The sequence below is a fragment of the Harpegnathos saltator genome, unplaced genomic scaffold (genome assembly GCF_003227715.2).
Source record: "Harpegnathos saltator strain DR-91 unplaced genomic scaffold, Hsal_v8.6 scaffold132, whole genome shotgun sequence".
Taxonomy (NCBI): domain Eukaryota; kingdom Metazoa; phylum Arthropoda; class Insecta; order Hymenoptera; family Formicidae; genus Harpegnathos; species Harpegnathos saltator.
This window is the reverse complement of record NW_020229909.1, coordinates 1391733-1402240: the sequence shown is the minus strand read 5'-3', so window position 1 is coordinate 1402240 and position 10508 is coordinate 1391733. Positions and strand designations below refer to the sequence as shown.

Here is a 10508-nt window from a genome sequence, read left to right as displayed (position 1 = left end):
AATAAATATTTTATAATACATTTCATCGCACTTATCATACTGCATGAATCACAGCAGGTGAAGTAATATGATTCACACTTATATTTTATTCAATATTCATTATACGGTATATAGTTGATTGATTTTTGGGGCTCGATAATTCAGTGCGCACACGAGCTAAATTTTAGACAAATGAGATTAATGTTAATGTTCTGAAATTGCTACTCTCTCCGAACCAAAATGACAGTTCTGTGCGCCGCAGAGCTATAATGTTAGTCTAACGATATTTGATGAGAAAAAAAGAGAAAAAAAAACGAAACAAATATTCGCTGCAAGTCGCATCGTCTTTTTCTCCTCTGAGTTCTTTCATTCTTCCTCATCTTTTCAAGTGGTCATTTTTAGCGTTAAATACACCGTACGATACAGACTTTTCGCACATATAAAATGATTTTTCACGTTGTCTTCTATATATAAAATATACGTTGAAAAAGATTCAAGTTCGAAACACTTAATCAAAATGTATGCAAAGAGATTACTTCATAGAGTTAGATGTTTTGTGTCTGACGAGTAATATAAAGAAATAGATAATTAAAAAATAATAATAAGTTACGAGAGGTGTTTAGGATCCCTTTATTAAATGCGTTAACAGGGAACTTGAGAACAGAATTCTTAAAGAGCTTAAAGTTCTCGTGTTTTGTATGTCGCAGTTTTATTAAGTATATATTCTTTCAAGATAATTCTATCATATCTAAGATCTTAACACTAACGCTTAACTCGAACTAGAAAATGCGATTCCGTAAATTCTCTATTTACAGTATGATATAAGTGTGTTCCTGCGACCTAGACATATATTCCCTAGATACATTAATTTACGTATATAAATCTCGATACGTCTAACAGGATTATCAAGCATTATACAAACGATGTCAGTCTTATACAAAGAAAGTACGGTGAAAATTATAATTCATCGGTACTTACAATTATGACTTAATCAGCTACTTCTACGCTCCGTAGTTACCATTCTCGACGCATAGAACGGAGGTTGATAAGAACAGTTGAAGAGAAATCGTGTGCGGTTTTTCTTTCAGTAACATATTTAATTTCTTAGTAAAATCGGTACATTTTTACAAGGCAACTTATCGTACAAATACTTAACAAAGTAATTCAGACAATAAACGTTTCAGAAGAGAATGATTTTCAACTTATGCCGGCGGTCTCCTATTCGATCGATTATACGGTCACCCTTTGCTTTTTGTTCCTTCACGACAGCTCGAATCGCGATAACAACTCCCTTGTTCTTTTTCCTTACGGGTTTATCAGTGATTAAGAAAGAAAAGCAAACAGGAAGCTAGGTAATGCAGACAAATTATCATTAACGTTGCTCGACTGGCAGATTATACATATATTACTTTACGTTAAAACCGTATTTATTTAAACATCTTTGTAACATGTTTGATTTGCTTGCAAGGGAATGCTTCATTTGATGAGAATCGTTACGATGTGTCGCATACACGCTCGTAAGAATGTTGAATGGAACGCGATGAAAATTTGTGATACTTGAACATGTCCATTTCGATCACAGCTATACGGTATATCGAAATTGCTATTCAGACGTTAATCAATACATAATAACATGCTTATTCCACAAAATATGATGAACTGTCAGAGATTTATTCTCTCGGCGCACCTTATTGGAGTTCTTTTTTTCTTTCTAACAGTTTCATACGAAAAATGACAAAATTTGACAGAAATTCGTCCAAGTTTCCTCCAGGATCCGCACGATCGTTCTATCCGCCCCTATCTGGTTCTCTTTTATTAAATAAATAAACGTTAGCGTCGATTTTTGGCACTGTTCATGTTGGACGCTTCGATCTATCTGATATGATTGCACATAACCGCCATCACTTTCCTTTTTTTTTTTTTATATAGAGCAAAATAATAAAACGTTCACAGGTAAATATACATCAGGAATCGTGATCGATTATCGAATTCGTTATCGGCAATTACGTTCGAGCATTCTGCAACGTTCTATAGGATACAATTGAAAGCTATAATTCCTGCGGTATCGTGCGTGTGAGCACGATAATAATGAAACAATTGTTCACTCGAATGTGCATTGATTGATCGCAACGCCCGCGCGCACATAGATCCAACAAACATAACAAGAGGGAAACATTTATAACGTAACATCAATGACTGTAACACTGTCGCGTACACCCAAATACAAATACGTACAAAAAAAGAAGAGGAAACTAAAGAAGGAAAGAAAGATAGAAAAGGAAAGAAAACAAAAGACTGAGAAGTCAATGTGTCGCGCAAACCCGCTGAAATCCGTCAAGCGACGAGGCGCTCGATCGATCAGTGTTAACCAATTGTTAATTAATCATCCAGTCGACAGGTCCGGCTTTCTTACGCTGCGACGTGACGAACGTTCACCCGGCAAAAACGAGAAAGCGTCTCTCTTCTTCCGTCGAGTTATTCTCCCGCGAGAACTTCCGCGTCGAAATTAAATACGAATGGGACACCACCACGGGTAACGTACGCGCGTGCATCCACATACACAATTACATTCATGCACAAACATGCACACAAGCCGCGATATCGGCGGATTCGTCCGTTTCGCGAATGACGTATGCGCAAATCCCTAATGCCTCGATGAGTTTAATTATTTACAGGGGGAGTCTTCTATGTTATGTCAAGTCCTTAATCCATTATACATAATACATATAGACTTAGATTATTAATAGTACCATACGCGAAAGCGAGCCCAAACGGCACTGAACCCCGCAAATTTCATCAGTGAACGATTACGGCACTCTCGCACGCACGCATACACATATCACGTACACAACACTCGCGCACGCACACGCACACGCACACGCGCCCACACGCGCACACACACACACACTCTCTCTCTCTCTCTCTCTCTCTCTCTCTCTCTCTCTCTCTCACTCGTTACGTTTTCCTGTCTAACTCTGTCTTCCTATCCGTGTGATTTAATTATTTCTTAACCCCGCAGGCTTCTCACGCTCGGGACAAGTGCATGCGAATATCTGTTTCGTGGTTTAAATTATCTAGCGATGGCTGCACAAATTCTCGTCAAACTTCAACGCAGATATATATGCCGTTTCGTTAATTAAACTCGCGCCGCGGTTGGCTTGAAACCTCCAAGCAAAAGTATCATTTGATTTGCCGATGCTTTGCTCGATCGACACGACGCCGTTATTCGATGAAAACAGCAACAATTGNGCACTTGAGATACAAACGAATATTTCCTTATTACTTGAAGAATGCCAAAGGAACAACCTGTGCGTGTGGCCAAATCGAAGCTGTTATATCAGTATACCAAAAGATTATAACCCGCGTCTTTGGTGAGAGAGACATTGCACAGACCGTCTATGGAAAGATAGGCTGAAATTAGATTTGCAAGCCCAGTTTCTAAACTCGTTTCTCGATCATCGACAGTTTCGAGAGGTGCAAAGCTCGCAGTATTTGTATCGTGATGATGATGATCGCGTCTCCTCGTTTTTCATCTCCACCGACCGCTGTGCGGGAAAGACACACGCGCAACTAAACAAGTTCTTCCAAATTTCCAAGCCCGCGCGACGAACGCTCATCATTAAATACGCACGAAAAGACACAGACGCCTCGAGAAATTTGGAACTGTTCGTGTCATCGGCGGACCAAGGTATCGAACAGTTTAAACAGTTTAATCCGTCGTACCGATATGAGCGCGCTTCCCATACTTCAGTTTCGGGAGTCCGAGACTACGCATTTTTTTTAGAAGAAACCTACTGGCTTCGCGATTGGTGTGCATATAGTAGGACTAGGACTGGACGCGGGATGGGGAGAGAGTTTGTCGGCAGGGGCATTCGACATCTAATTCCTTATAATTTCAATACGTATACGTATTAATATATGTGTATATGCATACATAGTACTTTAATTTATTTATAGACTTCGTTCGCCAGAGAAGAGTAGGGAGATCATTAACGTGATATCTTGCCTTATCCGACATTCCGTTCGGTGCATAATCCGACAGCGTGGTGCATGTGGTCGCCTGTGATCTATCTCGTTGGAGAAACATTGATATACAATAGACTTAGCAACCAAGAACGATTCGTAACGCATTATGTCCCTTAATTACATATATATATATATATATATATGTATATGTATATATAATTAAATATAGTGGTCTTACTATACTCGTCACGTATCACAGAAGGAGAGAGAAGTGCTATTAACTATAATATAATCTTCTTGAACGCGTAATACCTAACAACTCGAAATTTTTAATGTTAATCGCCCAAAACGTTGAAATACTAGCTTTCAATGCGTTGGAACTTGAAAAGCACCATTTCGCCACGGTACTGAGTCTATCCTATACCTCAGGGGTGAGGAGGATGAAGTCTAATATTATACAAAAAAGAAAAAGACCAAAAAAAGGAATAAAAAAAGGAGAAGAAGAAGAAGAAGAAGAAGAAGAAGAAGAAGAATTGCAACTCGATAACGTTTCTATCTGCCGCGTGCGCGCGCGCATGTGTGTATGTGTGTGTGTTGTGTGTTCTTCTTTTTGTCTATACGTGTTTGATAGTCATGTATGTATAAAAACGTCGCGTTAGCGATCTTCCCACTTATCTCCGCTCGTAACATTCGTTCGAGTATCTTCGATGGTCTCGCAGCTATCGTATCGTCTGCTATCGTATCGTCCTGCAACGCGGATTCCTGACTCCCGCTCGACTGGAAAGAAATTTAAAGGATCGTCGCGCACGCATCGTGCCGCAGCGCTCATTTACAAATATCGACCGCCTCGGTTCGACCGTTAATAATCGTTTAATGAATACGAAACTACTTACGACCATAACTTCGCCAGACTATACAGTGCTACGAACAGTAGCGGACGGGTACGCCGGGACGCATCCGGTCTCGTCACGGATGCGATTCTTAGTTTAACTGTCTGATACTGGGCCCCCCTTACGAAGGGTAAAGCCCGCTTAATCGCGAGAATAACACATTGCTCTTCGTTCGCCGGGCGAACCTTAAGTCTAAACTCAGTCGCTCCCGTACGTACCCACCACCACCACCACCACCACCACCACCACCATCATCACGGCTTCATCGATTTATTTCCTAGATTCAATCCCGCCGGACTGTCCGTTCGACTCGCCTCTCTGGTGGAACCGCGCGATGCTCCCTGGCGATTTGCATTCTTTATCGACAATCGAAATCCGCACTCATCATGTCACGTTTTTCGCGAATTTACGTAAATTCTTCCACGAGTTCTTCAACCACTCATTCGCAGTCCGAATAACAGCTTTGTTGCAATTTATGCAAATGAAGCATGAAAGTACTATCATTAACAAACTGTGGTACCGATCGTGTTGATGCAATGTGCTTCTTAAAGTTTTCTCGCTTTTGTAACAAGTTTTGCAAGGTAAACGTCCCAATGGGCTGAACATCTAGCGGCGCAAGACTGCTTGATTTTTTACAAGATTTTACACACACTGGTCGGGGCGACTGTTGAATCAAATCCGCCTAATCTGTGGTCGTACTGATGCAATTTTGTAATAACGCACGCACTGCAAAAGTGAACCGGTAAAAATTTATCGAAATTAAACAGTTAATATTATAATAGAAACATCCGAGATTAATAACAAATTCACGTCCGGTTGCAGAGACACGTGTCCGGCGATCGTTACTTTCGCCTGAGCACAAGTGATATTTCAATTGAAGCAGAATTATACGTTGTTGAACGTTGGTATCGGATAACCTCCTAACCTCAACGTGAGGAGGGCTTCGAAAAAGCCTCGAATGCTCCACCGGCGCATTCGGATCTCATTTGTGTGCGTGTATTCATCGCGGAATGAATATGATGACGAAGCCGCGTCGGTTCCTCCAGCGAAGGCTACATACTCTTCTCGTTTCCCGAGGGGGCGCCCGAGGGGGGCGCGCTGACCGCAGAGCGCGCCGCGCACGCGACGCCCCACCGTCGTCACATTAATTTCTAATGCAATGTACACAAGAGAGAGAGATATATGTATATGTATATATTTATGTATATGTCTATAGATATAGCCGCGGCTCCAGAACGGAAAGATCGAAAGGAAAATAAAATACATCGTTGTTCGCAATTGCTTGAGTAAGGATATGGATCGAAGGATCGCTTCCGAATATCGCCGAGACGCCGGCGCCTCCGGCGCCGAACGTCCAGACGCTGAGACCATTCTCCGGTGTTTTGCTTGTCTCTCACCAACTTGTGTCCTTTTTTCCTTTTATCTTTCCTTTTATCCTTCCTTCCTTCCTCTCTTCCCTTTTCTTTCTTTCTTTCTTTCACTCATTTGGTTGCTTCTGTTCGTTACCTTAAAGCCGCAATTGGCGCGTCGCGGCACAGATATGATGTGTTGAGGGGGTTTCGTACGAAGGAGGAGTGGAGGGGGTGGGTGGTCCTGAGGGCCTTCGTCGTCCTCTTCGACTGTCTAACCTTTAAGTCTCCGTTCGACTTTCTCTCCTCTTCTTCCTCTCCGCTCTTTCTCTCTCTCTCTCTCTCTCTCTCTCTCTCTCTCTCTCTCTCTCCCTCTCTCTCTCTCGTCTCTGCTCTACCTGGCCTACGTGTAGTAGAGGGCTCCTCTCTTTGCGTGACCGAGCAAACGGTACACCTTGTATACATCTTGGCGTTTAGTGGCTGGCCGCGAAGCGATACTACGCCTCGACCTGATCCTCCGGGATCATTATGTCGGGCGCCATCGACAGGTCCTCCGCTATGTCCTCGTCCTGGCCGGAGTCGTGGCCGTGGCTCTCCGAGTATTCCCTCTCGTCCGCCTGATCCTCCTCCGTCTCCTGCTCCATGGGGCCGTCCGGCATCTCGCGCTTTATTAATCTCGCGTGCTTCCCTCCTTCCGGACTCTGGCTCTCTTGCTTTATGTGCACGGCCGGTTCATCCAGCGGCGACCTGTTGAATCGAGACGACACGCGCGATACGTGTTGTGTTGACGCCGAGTGGAAAACTTGCTGCGAACGCGCGCGCGCGCGCGCGCGCGCGTGCCGTGCCGCGTTGTGTTGGGATATGTTTCATAGAGCGCGGCGGCGGTATTTTTTTTAGCGACACGTCCTGCCGACGGGAGAATAACGATTTTGCTTTTCCAGGATTATCTCGCGGCGGTTTCAAGCGGTTTGTCAAGCTGCGACGGATAGTTTGTGTTTCGCGAAAGAGTGGCCGTTTTCTGTCTGTCTGTCTGTCTCTCTCTCTCTCTCTCTCTCTCTCTTTTCTTTCTTTTTTTTTCTCTCACGGTTTTCGTATCGTGCGGAACGAAGCCTGGAGAATGGATACGCGCCGCGCATAAACCGTGCACGTGCGCGAAAAACGCTGGGGGAAAGTAAAAATCTCACGACGCTGCCCGACGAACGAACGGGACTTTTCTCGTAAGAAATGGTCTTGTTTTTGAAGAATGATGTTTCGCAATTTGTTAAAACCAGGGCTACCTTGACAGAACGTTATCAAACTACTGAATTCGTTGTCCGAACTCGAGAATGAAATAAGAGGACTGTCTCGCACCGGCAATGTCGCTGTAAGACGTTTTTATGTTACGTTATTTGACGTTTCGGAAGTTTGTACGCAAGATGTGTGTCTGACACAATTATTACGCGGGTTCTATCGCGCTTGTGCAAATGCCACTTACATTAAGTCATTATGAGGTAACACATGCTCCTTATCGGGACTTGTCGCTGTCGACGTGCACATCGGATTGTTCAAAAATCCCATGTTAGACTCCCCGAGCGCCTGGAAATACTCAAATTGCATTAGACGGTTAGTTATCGTTGATTACATCGTGGAGTAATGAAATATTAATTATCAACTTAGCTTCTTTGTACATCAGGAATAGAAGGTGACGAGACATTGAGTGAAATTATTGTTATTTGCTATGAGTTATTGAAACACAGTGCTACACGTAACTTTGTTTCTATTTGCTTCGTTTTGTCGTTTACCACAATCGCGCGATTAAAGACAATTAATAATACGCGGAGGAAAATCGTAATACTTGATGAACTTTTCTACTTTAGAGATCAGTTGTTAATAGATACCTGCAAGTTGGCATTCAACGCGTCGCCGTACATAGTGGGACTGTGCGTTAGCGTCGGACTCTTCGACGGGACACCCCTAGATATTGACAGAGAAAAGCGTGTTAGTAATATTTCGAAGTTGGGCCACAAGCATGTATTTCCTGAAACAAAACGCGTGTACGAGTTCTTTTTTTAATTGTGTCGATGTTGGGACGAATCTGAGAAAGAAGGGGGAATAGAAGTGGGATATACATAATGTTTATGTGTCTGTGCGTGTACTCGAGTCGTAAATATGTAAACGTATAAAGATAAAAAGGGAAAAGAGAAAGAGACAGAGAGAAAGAGAGACAGAGAGAATATAGATAGAGACAGAGAGAGAGAGAGAGAGAGAGAGAGAAAGAGAGAGAGAGAGAGAGAGAGAGAGAGAGAGAGAGAACGAGAGAAAGAGGTGTAAAGTGGAGAGAAGAGAGACAGAGAGAATTATATAAAAATATGAAAAATGTATACATTTAAATATATCGAAAAAAGATTAAAAAGAGTGAACAAAGAGTTCGAAAACTCTTACCTACTTACACTGCTTCGTATCGCTTTTGCCCACCGCGCTCGTCTCATCGGTGATTGAGTGAGATTAGTCAAAAGTTATAGAAAAAGTATTAAAAAAAGCGCTCCTGTTTCGAAACTTTGCAAATAAAATCGTGTGTCGACTCTTGTGTTCTTTACAGTTTCTTTTTACTCTCGATGTATCTAGCACTTTATTAGTTTCGAAACAAATGTGTTACTTATAAACGGCCATCAGATTACCTGGGCTTACCTTCCACGTATTACCTCGTGATTTACTTAACCAAGTAAATCACGTACTTGAGTGGTATATCAAATAGAGACCAGATGTCCTTTTCTATGACGATTTGCGAAGAGTACACTTTTCGTAATGTTCTTTTCACAGGCAATCACCATTATACATTTACCCAGTCTCATTAGTGTACATTATCAGACATCTTGTTACAAGAGATTTAAAAGTGCATGCGAAGAAAAGGATAAGAAGAAAGATTTTCTATGGCCGATTATCAAGTAACGCTGAAAGGAGCGCTGTATAAAGAGAAAAATAGAAAAGGGTTAAGTGTGAAGAGATAGAGATAGAAAAGAGAGAGATTGATAGAGAAGTAAAGAAAGAGAGAGTGGGAGAGAGAGACAGAGAGAGAGAGAGAGAGAGAGAGAGAGAGAGAGAGAGAGAAGAGAAGAAAGAAGTGAAAGAGAGATTGAGTAAAAGTAGATAAAAGTTTAAGAGATATTAAAATTGAATAGTAGAGATTTCAAAAATTATCACTATTAAACATTAGATGGAGATTATTTAGTTCATATAGTACCTGATACAAGATGAATCGCGACGATGATCGGAGAATTCCACCCGAGATTACAGTTGTAGCACACAGTATACACAATTTACACATGCGCGATTAGCCCTGACGTACACACTCATTCAAATCAAAAAACCATTCGCTCATTGCGGAAGCAGATACAAGATCCTTTTGCGATTCTCAACTTAATCCAAAGTGTGTTCACTGCGTGCGGATCTTAAAACATTTTGAACCTTGGTGGAACTTTGAGCAAGCTCTGAGGAAGAATTTAGCAAAGTCAGTAAAGAGAGACAGTTTGCGACAGAAAGTCTTAGACTTCGGAGAAATTAATGATGATTACCGAAAGATTATCAATTCATGTACTAATCACACACATATTACAAAGTTGAATTGTAAAGTTGTGGAATCTTCAAGAATCTAATTCTCTCCGATAGACAACGTCCAATGTTGGCTGTTACCCAACTTTGGTACAGCACGTCAGCAGAGAATCGCACAGATTGCAAAAAGAAAAAACCGCATCCGGCAAAAATCGAAGAAACGGAACTTCCCTAAGGATGGTACACTATTACGTCACTCTGCAGGGCTAAGGGCGGAGGCGGAGGATTCAATGAAAAAAATGAACGAACGCAAAACAGGGTAAACGTCTATGAACGTCGTGGCGTACTAATGCTCAAAAGAATGGCAAAGTAATATCTCTGCTGTTACGAAGGAGCGGAACGAAGACTGAAACGGAAGCAAAACTTCAACACAAGAGAACGCTTGTCCGCACAAACACCCCACTTTCATACGAGATACTACGAACGGCATTATTACATTAAGCGCCATACATTTATAAGCAGTGTTTTTCAGTGGCGGGACTCAGTTTATGGGCCTCAATCGGGGAACGAATGTTAGGGACCAAGGTTCATGCGAGCAGTCACTAAACACGTTGGGGACCCTGCAGCTTTCACCAATCGTCCTGTTGTTGGGCTGTTATAGGATCGTGCAGGATCTTCAAGCTATCACGGGGTGCAAGAGCTTGGGCTACGGTACTAGTTACGTATACGGGAATATCCTATTAACTCTGCCTTGGACGTCATTTGCAAAAGTGTGCAAGATTTTTTTTTTTCGAAA

General features: G+C 42.2%; 1 protein-coding gene across 18 annotated transcripts in view; it reads right to left on the bottom strand.

The window, feature by feature from the left end:
* Positions 1–585: 585 nt before the first annotated feature.
* FoxP (forkhead box transcription factor P) overlaps positions 586–10508 on the bottom strand; it is a 284858-nt gene continuing 274935 nt past the window's right edge. For 12 of the 18 annotated variants that reach the window (XM_025307961.1, XM_025307956.1, XM_025307951.1 and 9 more), the window contains 3 exons: positions 8062–8137; positions 7659–7768; positions 586–6931 (listed from right to left, as the gene is read on the bottom strand). In XM_025307961.1, the coding sequence (XP_025163746.1) occupies positions 6682–6931; positions 7659–7768; positions 8062–8137 (436 nt within the window). In that variant the 3' untranslated portion in view covers positions 586–6681. The remainder of the gene's footprint in view (positions 6932–7658; positions 7769–8061; positions 8138–10508) is intronic. The other 6 variants (XM_019845442.2, XM_019845441.2, XM_019845443.2 and 3 more) reach the window with 3 other exon arrangements.